The 24,675-nt window shown below is 42.6% G+C and overlaps 1 protein-coding gene across 3 annotated transcripts in view; it reads right to left on the bottom strand.

Moving 5' to 3' along the window:
- ddr2a (discoidin domain receptor tyrosine kinase 2a) overlaps positions 1-24,675 on the bottom strand; it is a 166,120-nt gene that overhangs the window by 59,748 nt on the left and 81,697 nt on the right. For 2 of the 3 annotated variants that reach the window (XM_067990681.1, XM_067990682.1), the window contains 2 exons: positions 16,396-16,503; positions 1,340-1,442 (listed from right to left, as the gene is read on the bottom strand). In XM_067990681.1, coding sequence (XP_067846782.1) covers positions 1,340-1,442; positions 16,396-16,480 — 188 coding nt within the window. In that variant the 5' untranslated portion in view covers positions 16,481-16,503. Of the gene's footprint in view, positions 1-1,339; positions 1,443-16,395; positions 16,504-24,672 lie in introns of all 3 variants that reach the window. The other variant, XM_067990680.1, reaches the window with a different exon arrangement.

Raw genomic sequence — 24,675 nt, 5'->3', positions numbered from 1 at the left:
CTTTCCATACCTTTGAAAGAGGGTATACTTTCTATACCCTCCAGCATACCTTTGTTCAAAACAAAGGAATTAATTGGCTATGAAGTGCTTTGACATGAAAGGCGCCATATAAATGCAAGTCCAAAGAATCATAGAATCATACATTACAGAAGGAGGCTTTCAGCACATTGTGCCTATGCCAGCTCTTTGAAAGAGCTATCCAATTAGTCCCATTACCCTACTCTTTTCCCATAGCCCTGCAAAGATCTTTCTTTTTTCTCTAGTTTTTAGTTCTGATGAGGGGTACACAACTGAAACATTGGCTCACCTTTTCTTTTTACTTCTGATGATTGATCTGCTGAATATTTCTGTTTTTGCCTCAGACACTATCCAGGCTTGACTCTCCCCTCTGATTTTCCCTATTTGGAATTGCCCCAGCCCTTCACCCTGTAACAATGGCTCAGTTCAGGAAATGAGTAAAGTAGGACTTGAACCTCTATCTGAGCCTACAATGTGTTGTATTAAGCGTAAAGGTGGCACAGGAGGTTAATCAGATCAGACATGATCTAATTGAATAGAGAAGCAGACTCGAGGGGCTGAATGGCCTACCCCTGTTCCTATGTTCCTAATGCATCATTCTGTCACTTGTGAAGCCCAGGTTTGAATCTGCCATGCTCTACTGTCTGTAAAGGTTCTATGTATAATGTGTCTTAACTCAGTTCTCAATGGACATGGCTTTGCATCACAAAATACCCTACAATTTGGCACAAATTGGCATTAATTTGGAGTCTCACCCAGACAGCCACAGTGTGGTGTCACATGAAATGCAAAAATTCAAATTGGTGCAGTAAGGTTTCTATTCTGAGACTGGGGTTCAGAAACATGGAGCTTTACTCTGCTTCTAGGCTGCATCTATACTGAGAGCATTTAGTATTTACATTGGGTTGCAATGAGGTTGCATTCTCCACAATGGATATTTCTCACATTCAAGATGACAAAAATGCTGCCAAAAAAAACGTTATAAACAGAATTAGGGCAAGGAATAAATTATAAAAACTTTAATGTATCTGGTCACATTCACCTGTGGAAACATTTTTTAATATTGCAGCGATGGCTATGACATATTTGCAGTCAAACCACCGTCATGAATTCCCACCCTTCTCTTTATTTCTATACGTTATTTGACATTAAAAATTAGTTTTTGCCTAATTTGTGACAAAACTGTTTCATTATGATTAAGTCCCGAGGTATTAAAAAAAAGGTGCTGATGTTGTACAGCTGACACCTTAACATATGGTCGTTGTGTAAATCCCATGCCACCTAACAGTAACGTACAACTGCAATCGGAATATCCACTCACCTTCCGAATTTGGCCGCTGTAGAGTCATACCATTGGCTGGAAGCTGTAATGTCTTCATCGTGGATTTGCCCATCCGACAACCCAAGTGGATAGCGGCACACAGCTGGAGAAGGTCACAGAAGGTCAGGAATGTGACATTAAATGGCACAGCATGTTTCTATCCACAGCTATCGCTCTCTGGGAAGATCCCACAGGATTTTACTAAGTAACTCGATGTCTGTGTTGACGTTCAGAAACCTTACATATTACATAGAATTATGTAGAATTACATAGAATTTACAGCACAGAAATGGGCCATTTGGCTTAACTGGTCTATGCCGGTGTTTATGCTCCACACGCGCTTCCTCCTACCTTACTTCATCTCACCCTATCTGCATATCTTTCTATTCCTTTCTCCCTCGTGTTTATCTGGCTTCCCTTTAAATGCATCTATGTTATTTGCCTCAACTACTCCATGTGGTAGCAAGTTCCACATTCTACCTACTCTCTGGGTAAAGAAGTTCCTCCTGAATTCCCTATTGGATTTATTAGTGACTATTTCATTTTTATGGCCCCTAGTTTTAGTCTCCCCCACAAGTGGAAACATCTTCACTACATCCATCTTATCGAACTCTTCATAATTTTGAAGACCTCAACCAAGTCACCTCTCAGCCTTCTCTTTTCTAGAGAGAAGAGCTCCAGCCTGTTCAGTCTTTTCTGATAGGTATAACCTCCCAGTTATGGTATCACACTTGTAAATCTTTTATTGCGTCTTTTCCAGTGCCTCTATATCCTTTTTGTAATAAGGAGACCAGAACTGTGACAGTATTGTGACGAGTGTGGTTGCAATAACAACGTCTGCAGAAAGTTTGCCCCTGATCCTTCCCTCTGTGCATTACTGTTAACAAATTCAGAAATGTGTTGTTTGTAAACCCATTTACAAATTTGTTACAATGCACAGGGCAAAATATTGACATGTGTTAATACCCTGCAGCATTCCTGAAAAACTTTACTCAGCATTTATAATGCATTTCAGAGTGACAGATGGCGATGGTCATTGATTGTTTTGCTTGAAAAATATAATCTAGAACCGTTGAACATTTAAAATACAAATAAATTAGACAGATTTATTTCACAAGGCTGGTAAATGTTAAAAATGCCAGCTCAGGTGTGGTATGGTGGTATAGTAGGTTAGTACCCAAATATACTGTGCCACAGAGTGGTAGGGTGTCAGTTTGTGCTGGAACAAATGTGTCCTCACATAGGCAATCTGTAGGCCCTTTATTAAACAGGTAACAAGACCATGGTGGTCCAATGGTAGCAGGTTGCCCTACAGAGATAGCAGGTTGCCCTACAGTGATAGCAGGTTGCCTTTTAAACAGAAGCTTTTTTTTGAATCACCAGTTCACAACTGCCACTGAACAGATCACTCCATAGAAGTTGTATTCCAAAAAACGAAATGACGTCCAAAAAGAATATTACATAATTATTCCTGGCATGCTGTAATTCAATCAAGGGAATCGATCACGTTGTAATCCACAAGATCTATCCCCTTAATTCCCTCATCCCTCAGTTATATTATTTTTAATATATATGCTTGTTGCAGTTGCCTTCCTTCTGACTGAAAGTTATTTAAAAAGATATATACATGGTTTTTGATTAACTGTAAGCCACTTACATGACAGCAAAGGAATAATGGGGTAGATCTTGACTTGTGCAATAGCGTCAATTGAAGTCAATGGAAATAAATTGGGGAGAGATGTAAAACGGGCTGCTGACTCGCTGTCACCCATTTTACACTGTCGCACAAAGTCAAGATCTACCCCAATGTCCCTGCTTTGTTCTCAACAGTAACGCTTAGTGCACTAACAAAGGATGAAGATACTCATCCAGGACATTTGGTAACCATTACTGTATACAGCCAACTCCGCACAGGCATTTATCTTTAAATACTACTCTCAGTGCCAAGTCATCATTTGGTGCACAGAGCAACTTTAAAGTTCAATGAATTTCTTGAAAGCAGTGTTAGCTGCTGTAGTGAAACCATAGCTAGCATTTTATTTGCATTCCTCCCTTGATTGAATAAGCTATATTTGTCCAATGCATTTCTTGTGTTGTATTTTTTTAAAAAAAGATAATAAAAGGGTACTGGAAATCTGGAACTCTCTCTTCCAAAAAGCTGTTGACGCCAGATCAGTAGAAAATTTAAAAACTGAGATTGATAGATTTTTGTTAGGCAAGGGTATTAAAGGTTATGGAACCAAGGCAGGTAGAAGGAGTTAAGATACAGATCAGCCATAATCTAATTGAATGGCAGAACAGCCTCGAGGGGCTGAATGGCCTACTCTTGTTCCTATAATAATAATAATGCAAAATATAGTTTGGGGATAAGCTGCATCTTGCTGAAAAGCCTTATTTTTTATCAGGTTTGAAGCTCAGTATGAAGGCACCTTCCTCAGACTGGCCAACACTAAGAAGTCCATTAGTACAGTTTGATAATGTCTCCAAACAAAACAAGCCTGTTTCTTTTGAATGCACATGAAATTCATTATGATAGCAAGAAACTGCGATCCACAAGGAAAAAGGTTAGAAGTTTAAGGGCATCTCGGCTTTCAATCTCCACCCTGTGGGGGGAGGGGGGTGGGGAGTGTTGGTTTCTGAAGTAAGTATTTTGAAAACGGAGTCCTTGGCTTGTTATTGGGTAAAGCGAGCAGAGTAGACTCTACAGACATTATACAATCAATGTGTTTCCAAAGTGTATTGGGTTTATTTTCATTAAGTAGTCAGGCCCATGAGCTACAGTCTGGAGTCCATTACAAATTGTCACCTCCCCCCACCCCCCGCCCGGTATCAAGCAGTATACTCAGTGCCTCTATCTCAGCTACAGACCCATGGATTGGATAGGTTACAGTATGATGAAAAAAGACTTTCAGCTTTGAATGCAAAGAGTGGAAAAGTACTAGCCTCGATTCCGCCCTGACTTTACAGCTGTTTGGTACAATCCTTAGCCGGCACTGTAGACCTTGGCAGCAATGTGGGGAAAAAAAAGCATGATGAATGGTCTACTTGTTTCCCCAATATTTACCGTCTTACCACTGGCTCCAGCACACATACATTATCATTAGACTCAGTTAATGTGTATCATGCAGTTCGAGCAGAGAGTCACTTAATGTCAGATATTACAGCTGTACTTCTTGAGGAACAAAACAGAGGATGTAAATACAAAAATTGTATTTATGTTTAAGGGAAGGAGCCCTTGAATAAACAAACAATGACAGTTTTTTTCATCCGATACAAAGCTCTGCTTAATAAACATTAATGTTTAGAAGTACTGCACTGCTCCAAAGCTTAAGAGAGTGCTTTATCAGCAAATGAATCAGCCGTTTTCATGATTATACGTGGACAGAATCTAGCACGGCTCACAATTTGAGACACGCAATAGTATCTGAGCAGCAGAGCAGGAAATACTGCCTAAAGTGGGTGTTGCCATCTCCTGCGGAGCTCCAAGAGCAGCTTGATATCTAGCTCAACCATGAATGGCTCAAGCTACAAAAGAAGGTTGTGGGTTCAAGTCCCACTTCTGAGACTTCAGCACAAAATCTAGGCTGACTCTCCAGTAGAGTACTGAGGGAGTGCTGCATTGTCGGAGGTGCCATCTTTCAGATGAGACGTTAAACTGAGGCCCCGTCTGCCTTCTCAGGTGGTCATAAAAGATCCCATGGCACTATTTCAAAGAAGAGCAGGAGACCTCCCCACGGTGTCCTGGTCAATATTTATCCCTCAACCAACATCACTAAAAACAGATTATCTGGTCATTATCCCATTGCTGTTTGTGGGACCTTGCTGTTCACAAATTGACTGCCGTGTTTCCTACATTACAACAGTGTCTACACTTCAAAAAGTATTTAATCGGCTGTAAAGCGCATTGGGACATCCTGAGGTCATGATAGGTGCTATGTAAATGACTCATCAGGATATGAGACTTGATACTAGTCCTGCTGTTCTTCGGATGGCCAAAAGGAGATGTGTAACTGGCTTGGATTGCCGAGTCCTCTTCCTCCTCTATGTATTACTATGCATTACTATATTAGTGTAATGAGGTACTGAACCACCTAATAATTACTATCTTCTAATTTTAAAACCACAACTTGCATCTATGTAGCGCCTTTAATGTAGTAAAACATTGCAAGGTGCTTCACAGGAGCGTTATCAAACAAATCTGACACTGAGCCATGTAAGGAGATATTAGGACAGGTAACCAAAAGCTTGGTTAAAGAGGTAGGTTTTAAGGAGTGTCTTAAAGGAGGAGAGAGAGGTAGAGAGGTTGAGAGGTTTAGGGAGGGAATTCCAGAGCTTAGGGCCGAGACAGCGGAAGACACGGCCGCCAATGGTGGAGCGATGAAAATTGGGGATGCGCAAGAGGCCAGAATTGGAGGTGCTCAGAGATCTCAGAGGGTTGTAGGCTGGAGGAGATTAAAGATAGCGAGGACTGAGGCCATAGAGGGATTTGGAAACAAGGATTAGAATTTTAAAATCTAGGCATTGCCAGACCGGGAGTCAATGTTGATCAGCGGGCACAGGGGAGATGGGTGAATGGGACTTGATGCGAATTAGGATACGGGAAGCAGAGTTTTGGATGAGCTCAAGTTTACGGATTTTGTCAACAACAACAACAACTTGCATTTATATAGTGCCTTTAATATAGTAAAAGGGCTCAAGGTGATTTGCAACAGCTTGGTCAAAAAAATAGGCTTTAAGGAGTGTCTTAAATGAGGAAAGAGAGGTGGAGTGGGGTAGAGGTTTATGGAGGGAATTCCAGACCTTAGGGCCTAGATGGCTGAAGGCACGGCTGCTAATGGCGGGGCGAAGGAAGTTGAGGATGGATAAGAGGCCAAGTGTTTCCTCACTGGGAAGGCTGGGAAACTTTGGCAGGCTATAATCAGACATCTGCTGGCGGGTGGAGGGAGAGTATTGGAAGGCATCTGAAAGATGACCTCCTGCCCACTTTCTTGGTGGGGAAATGGTGGCTGATGTGTGAGAACTTAAAAATGGAGGGGAAGAGGGACTAAAATAACTGAATATATGAAATAACCAAGGTTTATGTAACTGGGATTTTGAGTATCTGCAGCAGTTGATTAGCTAATCATTGGCTTGAATTGCGCACGGATTTTCAATCTATATAAAATTTGAGATGGAATGCACTGTTCTCTAATAAACTACAGCATTTTTTGGTCATGTACTGTCACTCATAAATATATGTGAAAGATATATACACTGTGTAGGACAAACAGAAAGGGGTAAAAAGCCTGATACTGTTACTCTATGCAAGAAGTGGGATGGTTTTCAGTCACTCATAACATATGAGATCAATCTGCTTTTCTGTGGAAGCTTCACTTGCAGAAACCAGTGAAATTCATTTTCTAACAAAAATATAGGAGAATCCTGTTTTTTCACCATGATTAAGGGCCTAAGATAATTGCGTTTTTAGAAAATTGCACTAATCTGAGCTGTGTGTTCCTGTGATTTGCGAGCAGGTCACTAATCATTCAGATAACAGGCACTCTCTCATTTTGTTAAAAATGACTATCAGGCCAAGTGGAATTATTAGAAAATCATCCTATTTTGGACCTCTTTTCTTATTAAAATAGGCGCAACACTAATTTTTCTTTTTAAATAATTTCAGAAGTTGCAACTTTGCTGGGCAACGTACTCATGAGTGCCTAATCTCAGTCTGGCTACTCAAAATAAATGGAGGAGAAGCATTTTCCAAAATGGAGAGAGGAAGAATCAGACTATGAGTCAATGCCGGTTGCGGCCTTACACATTTCCCTGTGGCTAGTTTGAGGATGGCCATACATAGGAACATAGGAACAGGAATAGGCCATTTAGCCCCTTGAGCCTGTACCACCATTCAATGAGATCCTGGCCATACTAGCGGTAGATGGCATCCCAAATCACCTGCATCAATTAATGGGGGGGTGGGGGTGGGGAAAGGGGGGAGCAGGGACCTGAGATGCGACATAACACCAAATTAATTTAGTATTGATGCCCCCCCTCTGGCTATGATCAAATAGCCTGCTGTACTCACTGTCCAGGCTCACACATGAAAAAAGGGCGACTTAGACGAGGTACCAAAGACCCTCTGGGAGTCTTATTGGCTAATTTAACTTGAGTAATTAATTGCTTGATTGGATAAATATTTGACCATTCAACTCATTACAAATCAGAAGTGTGTAGTGATGCTTTAGGGATTGGTTCTGACCAATTTTGCAGCATCATTAGGTACATACTCGGATACTACATGTCTGGCCTTTTTTTTATTCGTTCATGGGATGTGGGCGTCGCTGACGAGGCCGGCGTTTATTGCCCATCCCTAATTGTCCTTGAGAAGGTGGTGATGATCCGCCTTCTTGAACCGCTGCAGTCAGTGTGGTGAAGGTTCTCCCACAGTGCTTTAGGAAAGGAGTTCCAGGATTTTGACCCAGCGACGATGAAGGAACGGCGATATATTTCCAAGTCAGGATGGTGTGTGACTTGGAGAGGAACGTGCAGGTCATGTTGTTCCCATGTACCTGCTGCCCTTGTCCTTCTGGGTGGTAGAGGTCGCGGGTTTGGGAGGTGCTGTTGAAGAAGCCTTGGCGAGTTGCTGCAGTGCATCCTGTAGATGGTACACATTGCAGCCACAGTGCGCCGGTGGTGAAGGGAGTGAATGTTTAGGGTGGTGGATGGGGTGCTAATCAAGCGGGCTGCTTTGTTCTGGATGGTGTCGAGCTTCTTGAGTGTTGTTGGAGCTGCACTCATCCAGGCAAGTGGAGAGTATTCCATCACACTCCTGACTTGTGCCTTGCAGATGGTGGAAAGGCTTTGGGGAGTCAAGAGGTGAGTCACTCGCTGCAGAATACCCAGCCTCTGACCTGCTCTTGTAGCCACAGTATTTATGTGGCTGGTCAGTTAAGCTTCTGGTCAATGGTGACCCCCAGGATGTTGATGGTGGGGGATTCGGCGATGGTAATGCCGTTGAATGTCAAGGGAAGGTGGTTAGACTCTCTCTTGTTGGAGATGGTCATTGCCTGGCACTTGTCTGGCATGAATGTTATTTGCCACTTATGAGCCCAAGCCTGGATGTTGTCCAGGTCTTGCTGCATGCAGGCTCGGACTGCTTCATTATTTGAGGGGTTACGAATGGAACTGATGGAGGGAAGGTCATTGATGAAGCAGCTGAAGATGGTTGGGCCCAGGACACTGCCCTGAGGAACTCCTGCAGCAATATCCTGGGGCTGAGATGATTGGCCTCCAACAACCACTACCATCTTCCTTTGTGCTAGGTATGACTCCAGCCACTGGAGAGTTTTCCCCCTGATTCCCATTGACTTCAATTTTACTAGGGCTCCTTGGTGCCACACTCGGTCAAATGCTGCCTTGATGTCAACGGCAGTCATTCTCACCTCACCTCTGGAATTCAGCTCTTTTGTCCATGTTTGGACCAAGGCTGTAATGAGGTCTGTAGCCGGGTGGTCTTGGCGGACCCCAAACTGAGCATCGGTGAGCAGGTTATTGGTGAGTAAGTGCCGCTTGATAGCACTGTCGACGACACCTTCCATCGCTTTGCTGATGATTGAGAGTAGACTGATGGGGCAGTAATTGGCGGGATTGGATTTGTCCTACTTTTTGTGGACAGGACATACCTGGGCAATTTTCCACATTGTCAGGTAGATGCCAGTGTTGTAGCTGTACTGGAACAGCTTGGCTAGAGGCGCGGCTAGTTCTGGAGCACATGTCTTCAGCGCTACAGCCGGGATGTTGTCAGGGCCCATAGCCTTTGCCGTATCCAGTGCACTCAGCCGTTTCTTGATGTCACGTGGAGTGAATCGAATTGGCTGAAGACTGGCTTCTGTGATGGTGGGGATATCGGGAGGAGGCTGAGATGAATCATCCACTCGGCACTTCTCGGCTGAAGATGGTTGCAAACACTTCAGCCTTGTCTTTTGCGCTCACGTGCTGGACTCCAACATCATTGAGGATGGGGATGTTTACAGAGCCTCCTCCTCCTGTTAGTTGTTTAATTGTCCACCACCATTCACGACTGGATGTGGCAGGACTGCAGAGCTTTGATCGGATCCGTTGTTTGTGGAATCACTTAGCTCTGCCTATAGCATGTTGCTTCCGCTGTTCAGCATGCATGTAATCCTGAGTTGTAGCTTCACCAGGTTGGCACCTCATTTTTAGGTACGCCTGGTGCTGCTCCTGGACATGCTCTTCTGCACTCCTCATTGAACCAGGGTTGATCCTCTTGCTTGTCGGTAATGATAGAGTGAGGAATATGCCGGGCCATGAGGTTACAGATTGTGGTGGAATACAATTCTGCTGTTGCTGATGGCCCACAGCGCCTCATGGATGCCAAGTTTTGAGCTGCTGGATCGGTTCTGAATCTATCCCATTTAGCACGGTGATAGTGCCACACAACACGTTGGATGGTGTCCTCAGTGTGAAGACGGGACTTCGTCTCCACAAGGACTGTGCGGTGGTCACTCCTACCAATACTGTCATGGACAGATGCATCTGCGACAGGTAGATTGGTGAGCACGAGGTCAAGTAGGTTTTTCCCTCATGTTGGTTCGCTCTCCACCTGCTGCAGGCCCAGTCTGGCCTGGCAGCTATGTCCTTCAGGACTTGGCCAGCTCAGTCAATAGTGGTGCTATCAAGCCACCCTTGGTGATGGACATTGAAGTTCCCCACCCAGAGTACATTCTGTGCCCTTGCTACCATTCAGTGCTTCCTCCAAGTGGTGTTCAACATGGAGGAGGACTGATTCATCAGCTGAGGGAGGGCGGTAGGTGGTAGGTGGTAATCAGCAGGAGGTTTCCTTGCCCATGTTTGACCTGATGCCATGAGATTTCATGGGGTCCGGAGTCAATGTTGAGGACTCCCAGGGCCTCTCCCTCCTGACTATATATCACTGTACCGCCACCTCTGGTTGGCCTGTCCTGCCGGTGGGACAGGACATACCCAGGGATGGTGATGGGAGAGTCTGGGACGTTGGCTGAAAGGTATGATTCTGTGCATATGTGCTATGTCAGGCTGCTGCTTGACTAGTCCGTGGGACAGCTCTCCCAATTTTAGCACAAGTCCCCAGATGTTAGTGAGGAGGACTTTGCAGGGTCGACTGGGCCTGGTTTGCCTTTGTCATGTCCGGTACCTAGTGGTCCGTCCATCCGGTTTTATTCTTATTATGAATTTTTTTTAGCAAGATTTTAGAATCAACCACATTGCTGTGGGTCTGGAGTCACATATAGGCCAGACCGGGTAAGGATAGCAGGTTTCCTCCCCTAAAGGGCAGTAGTGAACCAGATGGGTTTATACAACAATCTGGTAGCTTCATAGCCACCATTACTGATAACTAGTTTTTTTTAATTCCAGATTTTATTCTAATTAATTGAACTTAAATTCCCCAGCTGCCGTGGTGGGATTTGAACTCATGACTCTGGATTATTAGTCCAGGCCTCTGGATTACTAGTCCAGTAACAGAACCACTATGCTACTGTATCCCTGGTCTGTTTCGGCCAGTCTGTGGTTTAACAAGAATTCCAAGTATGAAAACACAACTGCTAAAAATTCCACAGCTCCCAAGTGATGAAAGTATCAAGCAATCACAAGGGCCTGCAGGTGAGTGTGATCTCAGATGCTGGATGTACTTCTGTTTCATGTGTTTTAAATTTCAGTCTATCGCATCTGTACGGAGAAATACCAGTGGAAGAAGGAATCATATTTCTACTGCTTAACATTACAGTGACATAGTGACACCAGAAGCAGCTTGCAATACATTAATTGCAAAGATGCTGATTTTTTTTTTCAGGTTGGAAATACACTATAATGTAGCAAATAGAATGTGTTGTCCCAGCAACTGAATAAAGCAAATATCCCAATCCCCAAACCTGTCCAGAAGCCATCACTTGGGAACTTTCCAGCCAGTCTCATTTTATGAGCTCTCAAGATCATTTCGGATGAGGCCCATTCAGTGAATCTTATCTCATTCATCGAGAAGAACCTACTTTCTTCTTCCATTATGGCATCTAATCTCCATTAAATGGCTCCAAAATTTTAGCCTCCACTGCTCTACCCATGTGTGTTTATTATTCTTTTCGTGAAGGAGAACTTCCTAAATTAACCCCAAATGTGTCTTTCATCTAATTGAAGCTGGACCCTTCTTTCAGGGCGCATCTTGAAGTAGGGGCTCCATTTATTCTAGTCCCTTGCTAACTCTGATGCATAGCCTACAAATTTGCCTTTGTTTCTTCTCTTGGTGAAAGAAGCAAATACTATTACTCTATGAAGCAAATAAACTGTAGTTACGAAATAGATATGATTCTAATATGATTCCAAATAAAAACAGTAAATGTTGGAAATGCACAGCAGGTCTGTCAGCATTCAAAAAGAGAAAGATGGGGATTAACATTTGGTTATGGACCCTTTGCTAGAACTGGACGTTCAGTTTTGATGAAGAATTTTGTACCTGAAATGTTAATGTACAAATAATGATCATCCTGATCTATTTTCCAGCACTTTCAGTTTTAATTTCAGAATTAGTTTGCCTAGTTCGCCTTCCACCATCCTGGTAGTCACATGATACAATGATAATGGAGTTATCATAGCAATCAGTCTCTATCAATTAGTCCACAACAGACCCAGACATGACGCGAGGAAAACCCCAGCGGGGGAGATCTTTGGAAACCGTAGGTCCAAAGTCACCTGTTCCTCACAAGTACGCTACACTTACCACATGTCATGTCTCAAGTTACCCATATACTGTATCCCAAAATGTTAGTTTCTGAAAGAAATCTGCATTTGAATGAATCAATATTAACTGCTTTCACCGTCTCCCTCAGGAGCCTGTTCCATAGATTGACCACCCACTCTGAAGCTACCAATTCAGAAATCCATGGCTAGAAATTTCTTTGGAGTTGCTCCTGCTCCTCCACCATAACTTCACCGGAAGCGAGTAGAAACTCCAATTACACGCTTAATCGGGGGTTCCCCCACATGTCTGGCGAAGTTACAGTGATGGATTGGGAGCAACTCCGAGGAAATTCCTGGCCATTGTCTTTATTTTCTTCAGTTTTCGTCCCTTGCTGGCTGCTTGGCACAATATGGTCTGCTTTCTGTTGGCCAGGTGGGATGCAGTAACGTACAGTTCATAAACCAAAGCCCTTGACTGCCTGCCACTAAAGTCCCATAGATTGATAGATTTAAGGAATCTATGGATTGTGAGATAAAAACAGAAAATGCTGGAAATACTCAGCAAGTCAGGCAGCATCTGTGGAGAAAGACACAGAGTTAATGTTTCAGGTCGATGACCATTTGTCTGATTGTGAGTTCTGGCACCAGCTAACGCCTCTCATCTATTCTCTATTTAGCTCCACTCAGATAACATCACCCTATGTCTTTGCTGTGGTCCTTCTGGTATGAGACAAATTAGACCATTGATAATTCTACTTAAAGTTCCAATGCAGATCAATCTTCACTTATTCATTACCAGGTGGTCGACTCAATTGTTTTGAATTAGTGTCAATTTGAAAGCTGCACTGGATCCTCCATGACTCTAAGTCGCTATTCCAGAGTCAACCAGTAAGAGAGAAGTAGGACTTAAAATGAGGCCTAGATCAGATTTTTCTCCCTTACTTGTCTCCACTGGGAGTAATCCAATAGAAAAGTGGAGAAGTTCAACCAATAGAGGAAAGTGTTTTGGAATGCACAGGACTGTGATGTTGATCCTTCCCTGATTTGCTGTCTTAAATTCCCCAAAAAATGTTCTTAAAATTTCCCTTGGGCAGTAATGTGGCCTCTTGATTAGTAGGCCTATGTTGTGATCTCAGAATCTTAACAGATGAGTTTAATCGGCCCTGAAAATCCACTCCCATTATGCCCTCAAGGTGGCGATTATGGCCACCAGTGACTTGCACCGTAGCCCCTGCCAGATGTTATAAATTGGATAGCCAAGGATAGAATATTAGAGCCTGGTCTTCAGTTGCTTCCAATCCTTTATTCACAAAGATTCCCCCTTACACTTACACCACACCCTAGATAAGCCCTCCTATAAAAAGGATACAAGAGAGTCCCCAATTGGCACACATCACCTAAATACAATTAACACTAATTGATATAAATCACATGATACAGTTAACATCAGAGATCATGGGATTGGCTCATTTTAACATTCAGTGGCAGGCCAGGAGGGGGAAGGGGGGAACTTGTTGTTTAAGGTGGCATCAGATTCCTGGAGGCACACCAGATGTGTGCTGTGCACTTTCTTCTTTTGCTAGAATGCTCAACTGCATGTGATTCCAACTGAAGAATTCCTTGACCTTTTTCAAGTGGTGGCAGAAGGAGGTGGGCCCAGAATTATACACTGATACTCCTCGATAAGATCTGCCAGAGGAATGACCACCTGCTGGGCTTGCAGGATAGGAGGCCACCCAGTGCAAACTCCTTCATTGGCAAACAGAGAAATCCTCATTGGGAGCCCCATGGTGTTCTATGGTATCAGTTACTGTGAGTGGGAGATCAAAAAAATGTGTTGATCAGAGAAATCCTCACTCGGGCAGTTTGAAGCGCAGCTCAGAAGCTTCCCAGATCAGAAACAAAAATGTTAAAAATACAGTGAGACATAAGATACAGTCAAAAGTATGCTGTGAGGTTCTTTGCATGCTGATCAGGAAAGCTCCTGAGAAGGCTGTGCCTCATTTATCTTGGGGTGCAATGTACCCTGATAGGAATGATGTCTAAGGGGTCATAACCACCAGGAACACCTGCCAAAAAATGTGACCCCTCAAATTTGGTCATGCTGCCACTAAGCTCCTAACTCGTCAATACAAACCGGACCATAATCTTGAGCAGGGCTTCAAGAGAGTTCCTTCCTGCATTACTGAAGTGTGCCTCCCGGTAAATCAAAAAAAGTAATTTTAACGGCCTCTGTGGAGATTCAACAGGCTGAAGTGGTTTGTACATCTGACCTGCCCCAGGCAAAGAGCCAGATCACAAGGAGCTAATTTAGCAAGAGTGGCATGGAAAAAGCTATAATGTTAAAAAAAAGGTTCCCTTTTGATTAAGAGACATCTTTTAAGCATGCATTGTATTTCAAATATAATGGGCACAATTTCAATATGCCGGCGGGAAGATTTGGGGGTGGGGGGGGGGGGGGGGTTGATTTGCGGGCGCCAAACCCGGAAGGGAAGTAGGCGGGTTGCAATCCTAATGAGGCCAATCAAAGCCTCTTCCGGGTTTTGCGCCCAGCAGCCAGCCTGATTGACAGGCTGGCTGCTGACAGAAGCTGCACATCCGAGGAGGGGGTGGGGGGAGAAAGAGAGAGAGATGGACCTCATCGGCAGTTAGGATAGAAATGGGGGTGGGGGGGGAAAGAAAGATTAGAGGGGAGACATCGGACATCAGGATCAGAGTGGGGGAGGGGTGTCCAGGCAACATTGTTTTTTAAGGTACATTTATTTAATTTGTTTGCATTGGGAAATGTAATTTTATTTAATTTATTTTATTTTTCACTGATCCGACCGTTCCTGCCTGGTTTCACCAGGCGTGACTGGGAAGCCGTGGGAAAGCCACCCAGGTAACGTAAAAATCTTTTTAACTATCCAACACACAAAAAATAAACTACCTTAAGTACCTCAATGAGGTACACTTACTCCTTTAATTATCAGCAAGCCGGATTTAAATGGGGACGGAACTTCCTGGTGACTGATGTGCGCACGCACACAGATTTGCCTGAGTTTTTTTTGATTCGTTCATGGGACGTGGGCGTCGCTGGCAAGGCCGGCTTCTTGAACCGCTGCAGTCCGTGTGGTGAAGGTTCTCCCACAGTGCTGTTAGGAAGGGAGTTCCAGGATTTTGACCCAGCGACGATGAAGGAACGGTGATATATTTCCAAGTCGGGATGGTGTGTGACATGGAGGGGAATGTGCGGGTGGTGGTGTTCCCATGTGCCTTGTCCTTCTAGGTGGTAGAGGTTGCGGGTTTGGGAGATGCTGTCGAAGAAGCCTTGGCAAGTTGCTGCAGTGCATCCTGTGGATGGTACACACTGCAGCCACGGTGCGCCGGTGGTGAAGGGAATTAATGTTTAGGGTGGTGGATGGGGTGCCAATCAAGCGGGCTGCTTTGTCCTGGATGGTGTCGAGCTTCTTGAGTGTTGTTGGAGCTGCACTCATCCAGGCAAGTGGAGAGTATTCCATCACACTCCTGACTTGTGCCTTGTAGATGGTGGAAAGGCTTTGGGGAGTCAGGAGATGAGTCACTTAACGCAGAATACCCAACCTCTGACCTGCTCTTGTAGCCACAGTATTTATGTGGCTGGTCCAGTTAAGTTTCTGGTCAATGATGACCCCCAGGATGTTGATTGTGGGAGATTCGGCGATGGTAATGCCGTTGAATGTCAAGGGGAGATGGTTAGACTCTCCCTTGTTGGAGATGGTCATTGCCTGGTACTTGTCTGGCGTGAATGTTAATTGCCACTTATCAACCCAAGCCTAGATGTTGTCCAGGTCTTGCTGCATACGGGCACGGATTGCTTCATTATCTGAGGGGTTGTGAATGGAACTGAACACTGTGCAATCATCAGCAAACACCCCCATTTCTGACCTTATGATGGAGGGAAGGTCTTTGATGAAGCAGCTGAAGATGGTTGGGCCTTGGACAATGCCCTGAGGAACTCCTGCAGCAATGTCCTGGGGCTGAGATGATTGGTCTCCAACAACCACCACCATCTTCCTTTGTGCTAGGTATCACTCCTCATTCAAAAATGTGTGGGTTCCAGCCGGGATGTCTGCCCGCTCCCAAACACAATGATTTTAATTGCCCCTCTGTCCCCAACCCACCCATTTTTTTCCTTTTAAAATCGTGCCCAATGTATCAAAACATAAGTTTTGAGAAGGTAAAATGTCTGAGGAGAGGAAAAGATGATTTGTAGAGTTATTTTTCAATTTAACAATTTATGAAACCACAGATATATATTTAATACTAAGAAATTATTTCCAGAAGCATTACACCAGTGACACTGGCAGTGGTTGGTACCTCACCTGGATTCACCTGAGCACTTGCGAGACCAAGGCAATGTAGCAGCATCAACAGCAAGTGCATTATGGGGAAGGAAGTGGAGATCATCTCAGGTGAGCAGATTTTCAGGCCTGAGGAGAGAGTCAGAGTTAGTGCTGAGCTACAAATAATGAAATCGTCCATTCTAAACTATATTTTTCCCATGTACGTTTGCCTTATTTCTATACCGTGTCTGCAGACTCATTAGCCCCACTGCTGTCGTGTATGTGTTTTCCTGAGACTATAAACAGCTGCAATACCTCATCTACCCTGATAAAATTAATACAAAATATGTAAGGTGTGTTTACATTGCACTCCACAGTTATAGTTAATCCTTGCATTAAATCATTGACACAATGTCTCTAATAGAACAGGAGCGATGTAATATTGATAATCTGCTTGTGGAATATGCCACAGTTACTTTAAAGTATCAACCATTAATAAAGAGTTCTTCCTTTTTAAAAAAATGAACGTATTGATACAATTTGCTGTTGTTCTTTTTTATGTCTAAGTAACACTCCATGTTATATGCAGTTTGTATCAGTACAGTCAGTATCAGGCATAGAAAGGAAAAAACACTTGCATTTCCATAGCACCTTTCATGACCTCAGGACATCCCAAAGCGCTTTACAGCCAATTAAATATTTTTGAGCTAATGTAATGTAGGACACACGGTCGCCAATTTTGGGCACAGCAAGGTCCCACAAACAGCAATGTGATAATGACCAGATAATCTGTTTCAGTGATGTTGGTTGAGGAATAAATATTAGCTAGGACACCGGGGAAAACTCCCCTGCTCTTTTTCAAAATAGTGCCATGGGATCTTTTATGTGCACCTGAGGCCTGAGTTTAACATCTCCTATAAAGAACAGCACTGCTAAAGAGTGCAGCACTCCCTCAGTACTGCACTAAAGTATCAGCCTAGATTTTATACTCAAATGTCTGGAGTGGGACTTGAACTCACAGCCTTCTGATTCAAGAGGGAAGAGCTCTACCACTGAGCCACAGCTGGCAACTAGAGAGATAGCATTCACATGGATAGTTTATTGTGGTAGAATGATGGTCGGGGCAAGATTACATCACAGTGGAGTACAGTTTAATTTTCTCGAACTTTTGCAACCTCCCCTCGCTGCACGTTACGGAATACGGAAAATCAAAATTTTCTCTAGCTGACTTTTAAAATCAATAAAACATTTAATAGCTGTAGCAATGCTTCTTGTAAACAGCAATAACTGTTGCCCCCGGCTCATTAACGTTTTAGTAACTGTTCTAAAAATTTTACTATGTTGTTGCACAAAGTCATTTTTATCATTTAAAAACTGAACCGAAAAGTGTTTCTGCAGTAACATTTGTACAAAACTTTGATCTTGCTTCAGAGATTCTCAGTTCTATTTCCAATTACAGATCATAAATTTCAAGACATTATTGATAGTGTGATATATTTGCAGCTAACCTGGGCATTAGCTATGAAAGGTGTAAGAACATGCTACACCTCGTCACTGTGGGAGTTAGCCTACACCGGGGTTTGCAGTTCTTAACAAATGATTAAAAAGCTTCACTAGCTAAATACCAGTTTCTTTGTTCTGATGAAGAACAGATATGTGGAGGGGGGGGGTATAACTTTAACTCACCACCCCCCGCCCCCTCACCCAGAGGAAATCAATAAGACAAAGTCTGGTAACCAGAACTGCTTTGCTGACAATACTGCACACTTTCCAAATACAAAATAAAAGGCCTTGCTATTATTTTTAGTTGCGGCAGCCTTAAATTAGTTGTGGTGCCTCAAGCTTAAGCCTATTCCTAATCATCAGTTTCTATCACCAGAACTACAAGATCAACCCACTGAATAATGTAATAGTGAGATATAATAATGGTCTGGATTCAAACACATAGGCTTGTTTTGCACATAGCCAAGCATACTGCAGCCGCACTACCTACTCAAGAGCTTGATTCAAGGCTACGTCTCTCACACTGCATTATATTTTTTATACTGCAGTATAGTAGGCAAGAGGCCTGCTGGCTTTATTACAGACATAAACTGAATGGCCTCGAGTCTCCAGGAAGTCTAGGTCTACAGGAAAGGAGTTTGCTGTCCAATGTCTATGGAGAAAGCAGACATATATAAAAGTAACATAAATTGAGAAAAATACAATGTGTCTGCTCAGACACAAAGGGGGTAGATCTTGACTTTGTGCGATCGTGTAAAACGGGTGAAAGCGAGTCAGCAGCCTGTTTTACATCTCTCCCCAATTTTATTTCCGTTGACTTCAATGGAAATAAAAATGGGGGGAGATGTAAAGCTGGCTGCCGACTCGCTTTCACCCGTTTTACACTATCGCACATAAAGTCCAAATTACCCGCAAAGTGTTTTTGTTGTTGTGATACTGTGAGGATGAATAAAGCAGTAAATGACATTCTGCATCTATCCAGTGTCACTAATGCAAAGCAGACCCATGGAGCAATGCATTCCAGTCACACTGGCACTAGTCCCCTGAGCAAAGTGCCTCTTTGATTTGCTACAAGACATTTTCTAGCATAACAAAAATCCTTCATAGCCGTGCTCATACTTGTTATTCCTATTCAGGGTCTGAAACATTTGTGAAAAGAAGTTACTCTAGCTGGGTGCTTCAGAAAAGGCTTCAATCCCATCCCTCTGCGAATCACATATGATCTTGGAATACCCAGAGAGGAAGTGACCAAAATCAACATATTCCACTGCTTTCTGAGTTCCAAATTCTTGGTTTTCTTTACACGTACAAAGAAAAAGAATCTCCTAATATACAGGCTGGAAGATTAATAAGTAATTGTACCTTTTGATCTTATATTCAATGCATTTTGTAGCTTTAAAAGTCTTTTTTTCTTAAATGGTAGTGGGAAACTAGAATAATGAAAGCTTTTTCCACTGTAACATTTGGTACGACACCAATGTCTCCCAGTAACAGAATCCTACATCACTGCAGCCCTGTTTATTTTTAATTTGTGCCTCATTTTTTTCTATGGTATTTATTCAGCTTGCACAAATTCTATTTAAACTACAAGTGCAGGCATACAGAAGGATCCCTTAAAGCAAAATAGATAATAAGTTATCAGTCAGTGCTTTTATATTAATTATGGTCTGGCTATGTGAGATTCCTTTGCCACTCCCCACTGCCTTCCCCCCCCCCCCCCACCACCTCCATATATTATGATGTGGAACCCTCTAACTAGGAGAATGGGCTAGGAAGTTGGGATAAACGATCAGTGCCTTACATCATGGTCACTTCAGCTAGGAGAAAGGCACAGGGTTTCCTCATAATAGCTGACCTCCCTATTCCTAACTTTGCAGCTCAGCTCAGAATTGATGAACCTAGTAGATGGACAGATGACCACCAATGTTGTTTGAAGTCTCCCCAAGATGCCACATGCCATCAAGTTGCATGACTGTATGCTCAACAGTGTACACTCACTCGCACAAACATATATGAATTCCCTGAGAGATCATTAAGCTCCATTTCACTTTGCCAAGTGCCTTCCTGGTGAACTCAGTGTAATAGGGCAGTCTTGACATGGAGCATGCCTTTGAACTGCTTATCTGAGTCTGGACCAGCTATCAGGCAAACCATGGAATGACCTTCCCATTGGAAAAGGAAGGATATTTTTTAACCTGTTTATTTTTGGATTTTTTAACGATACCAAAATAAGACTATTATGAAAATAGCATACCATAAAAACAGATGAAATATGGAATATATGGTATATGCACTAAACTCATACAGACACATCAAACTGAGTAAAGGGACTTCACTGAAATTAGAGATGAGGAACTAAACTAAAGAAGGACACAGCCAACCAAAATAAATCAGCAGTCAAATGAATACAGCCAGGTTAAACCAAAACCAAAATAAAGGGATAAATAAATCTAACCCTAACGAGAGCCCATCATAGAATCATAGAATGTTACACCACAAAATCACTTGGTCCATGGGATCTGTCAGTGTTTTTCTCCACGAGCCACCTAGTCTAAGCCCACTCTCCGAATTGTTTCTATACCCTTTAATATTCCTTTTTTCGGGCAACCATCTAGTTCCCTTATTAAAAAAAAGTTATTGTTTCAACAGTGATTTGTGGCAGAGAATTCCACATTCTAACCAGGACAGTGGGAAGAACGCCCCTGCTCTTTTTCAAAAAGTGCCATGGGATCTTTTAGGTCCACCTGAGAGGGCAGACGGGGCCTCAGTTTAACGTCTCATCCGAAAGACGGCACCTCCAAAAGACCATTCAATTTTGACTGACGGCCTTCTCCACATCCAGGAAAGGCGCCATGGATGATCTGATGGACGTTATCAAAAGACTGCTTCCCATGGATAATTTGCCACATGGTTGGGATAAACCAGTTTGGTGATGAAATGTTCAGACAAGTTGCAAGAATTTATGCAAAAAAATGTGAGTCACAATATAGCAATATGATGGGTCTATAAGAAACACAATCATTCCCCTTGAGGAAGCGGGAGGTGGAGGTATTACTTCATGTGTCTGTACTGAGGCATCATTCAGTGATATGCTGGAATAAGAACATAAGAACATAAGAAATTGGAGCAGGAGTAGGCCAATCGGCCCCTCAAGCCTGCTCCGCCATTCAATAAGATCATGGCTGATCTGATCCCAACCACAAATCTAAAGAACACAAGAAGTCGGAGCAGGACCCGGCCACATAGCCCCTGGGCCCTCTCCGCCACCCACAGGGCATTGACCGATCCGAACTCAGCTTCATGTCCAATTTCCTGCCCGCTCCCCATAACCCCTAATTCCCTTTACTTCTAGGAAACTGTCTATTTCTGTTTTAAATTTATCTAATGATGTAGCTTCCACAGCTTCCTGGGGCAGCAAATTCCACAGACCTACCACCCTCTGAGTGAAGAAGTTTCTCCTCATCTCAGTTTTGAAAGAGCAGCCCCTTATTCTAAGATTATGCCCCCTAGTTCTAGTTTCACCCATCTTTGGGAACATCCTTACTGCATCCACCCGATCAAGACCCTTCACAATCTTATATGTTTCAATAAGATCGCCTCTCATTCTTCTGAACTCCAATGAGTAGAGTTCCAATCTACTCAACCTCTCCTCATATGTCCGCCCCCTCATCCCCGGGATTAACCGAGTGAACCTTCTTTGTACTGCCTCGAGAGCAAGTATGTCTTTTCTTAAGTATGGAGACCAAAACTGTATGCAGTATTCCAGGTGCGGTCTCACCAATACCTTATATAACTCCAGCAGTGCGGCCAATTTCTTACAGGAACTTTACTGGAGGGCCCAACCGCATCTTTTGAAATGAGCCGCTGCAAGAAGAGATAGCTCATACATTTGACCCTTGAAGTTTCTGGGAATAGGCACTCATTCCAAAAAAATGCACTGGAATGTAAATAGGCAAGTAAGAAATATCCCTATTGTCGAATGCATGGCCAAACAACTTTGGGTCAGCAAGTGACAGTCAGGTCTACTTCTGAGTAAAATGGAATAGAATTCCAGATAATGAAACAGAAACATGGCAAAAACAAACTAAAAAATCTACAAGACATAGCTCCAGTTTAACAGTTTTTAAAGTAACAGTGAATGCAATGAACTTCACATACAAAACAGAAAATTAATGTTGCATTCTCCATAAAGACATATATTTAAATGTAAAATATTGGCACGCTAAGAACTTTAAGAAGGGACTTGAAAAGTTCCCGAGGGAGGTGGACATGGGATGCATTGAGGTGTTTGGGTTAGTTAAAATCAATTGGTGTTACTTCAAGGATAACCATGGTCTTCAGGAGCTTACTTGACCACTTTATGGAGTCAGGAAGAATTTCCTCAAGTTTATTTCTGAAATTGGTCACAAAATTTTATTTGGCACCCCCAGGAGTCAGTATTACCTGTGGTTGCCAAGGGTAGAATACATGTTTGCACCACCTAGTGAATGCCCAACCTGTCCAATGAATTGGGCAAACATTAAAGGGTTTGTCCCTGCTCTTCTTTTTGTATGTTCAGATATACGCCTAAATGTTCACTGAAGGGTGTGATGTAATCACTGCAGAAACATATCTAGTCAGAATTGGTAAAATGAGTGTCACCAGTAAGTTGTTTCTTCTGCTATATTTTCCTTTTTAAGATGTCCCACAGGTAGGCAAGAAATAATTTCCCTCTAGTCTATGATCACAAGCTAAGGAATCTACCTCTTGGAAAAATGACTTCCTAACATTATTCCGAAGATATTGAAACTTTTCCTCACTATTGCAGACCATTTCTATATTGAGGGCACTGACTTCTATTCTCCTTCGTTGACTCTTTAATTTGCAGAACCAAGAACTACACACCAGAGGTTAGCATGCATGTGGCCTCCTTCCGTGCTGTAACCTTTCTATGATTCTATGTTTGACACACAATCAGCCTACCATTCTTAACAATAATGCCCCAACTCCCCCCACCTCAGAACAACACCTGTTTCTTGTGAGAATTCCATTTCCCATACCAACCATAATTGTGATGTGGAGATGCCGGTGATGGACTGGGGTGGACAAATGTAAGGAATCTTACAACACCAGGTTATAGTCCAACAAATTTATTTTAAAATCACAAGCTTTCGGAGATTACCATAATTGTGGCTTCTCTGAGTGTCACTGACGTGTTAGTGTCAATCAATGCTTCACTTTGTCCACTTGTGAATGCCAGTAACTGGATTTAGACTGTCCGAATGCATTTCACCGCAATGCAAGACCCTTGCAAAAGACAAAGAAAACCCTTAACCTGTACCACCTGTGAAGGCTTTGAACACTGCTCCCTGAGGTTAAAGGTCGGGTTAAAGTCTAACCTGAGCACTGCATCATTAACTATCTGAAGATAGATAGGTAAATGAGAATTCAGCCACCATCTGATAATTGACAAGAGGTCACACTTTGGTCATTTAGCTCTTGTACAGTTGCTTCAGCATGTTATCTCCAACAAGATGATTAATATTCAGCTCACAAATGTCTGCGCTGATGTAGAAAGTGCAGAAAATAAGCCGTGTAGCACCAACTCTTTCAGTACAACTGGTGTCAGTGTACTGTTTTATTAAGAATGATATTTTACTGCATATCATCTTGTTTATTTAACAGCTTTATTTATTTTTTGTTTTAAAATAAACATTATCTTTCATTATTGCTGACTATATAAACTAGGGGTCATTCGGTCTTGTTATTTTGTAGACTGCTATGCACAGTTATTGTCAGATGGTTTACTTGTTGGTCGCATGCCAAATAATACGTCATTACTTCTTTAGTGGAAGACCTTTGTTTTGAGAAGAGCTCCAAGAACTTTACGTTGCTTTGTGCTTTGCCTCAAATTGTTTTCCCCATTAGCTTCATAAAATGAAGATAAATCTGGGTCAATAAATCGGACAAAAGCAAAATACTGCAGATGCTGGAGAATAACAGAAAATGCCAGAAACACTCAGCAGGTCAGGCAGCATCGGTGGAGAGAGAAACAGAGTTAACGTTTCAGGTCGATGACCTTTCATCGGAACTGGAAGAAGTTAGAGATTGAACAGCTTTTCATTTCTAACATCTTCCACTTCTGATGAAAGGTCATCTCTCTCCACAGATGCTGCCTGACCTGCTGAGCGTTTCCGGCATTTTCTCTTTTTATTTCAATAAATCGGACATTTGTTTAATCTTCTGCCCACGGAATTGTTCTTCAAATCCCATAAATTACTTGATTAAAAAACATAGATGGTTCTATTCTTTTCTCTGCTGGTTCTATACCAATTCAAAACTCTCAAAATATTTTTGACTGGACAAAAAAAAGAATTCAGCAAGCCTCTGCTTGGAATAACGGATTTAAGTTATTTCAAATGCAGATTGAAGTGAAGTAAGCATGGTGCTGTTTGGCTGTTGCATAGTGTCAGAGTTAGACATTCCAATCACGAGAACAACATATGGGCAAAAATAATATGTTGTTTTCCCAAAACACTGCAGTTCGCATAGCAACCATATTTTTTTTTTCTTGGCGCGATAACTGGAAATTCCATCAGTTCCTCTAAACCTTAATAGGTTTGGATGGAAACCATGAAAAGCACTAGTCGAGTTTTTGTCGTCCAACAAATGGTCACCAAAAGAGCAAAAAGCATAAAATGCTTGATTAAACTGCTTTTGATTTTAAAAAATGCTTGAACTGCAGTGATTGCTTATAAATTAATGTTTTTTTTAGCATTTTAAAATTCATTATTCTTCCAGCAGTTACTTTAAAATTTAAAGAATCTAACTTACTGA

This window comes from Heptranchias perlo, chromosome 9 (genome assembly GCF_035084215.1).
Source record: "Heptranchias perlo isolate sHepPer1 chromosome 9, sHepPer1.hap1, whole genome shotgun sequence".
Lineage (NCBI taxonomy): Eukaryota > Metazoa > Chordata > Chondrichthyes > Hexanchiformes > Hexanchidae > Heptranchias > Heptranchias perlo.
The sequence above is the reverse complement of the archived record's forward strand: the minus strand, read 5'-3'. Positions and strand labels throughout refer to the sequence as shown.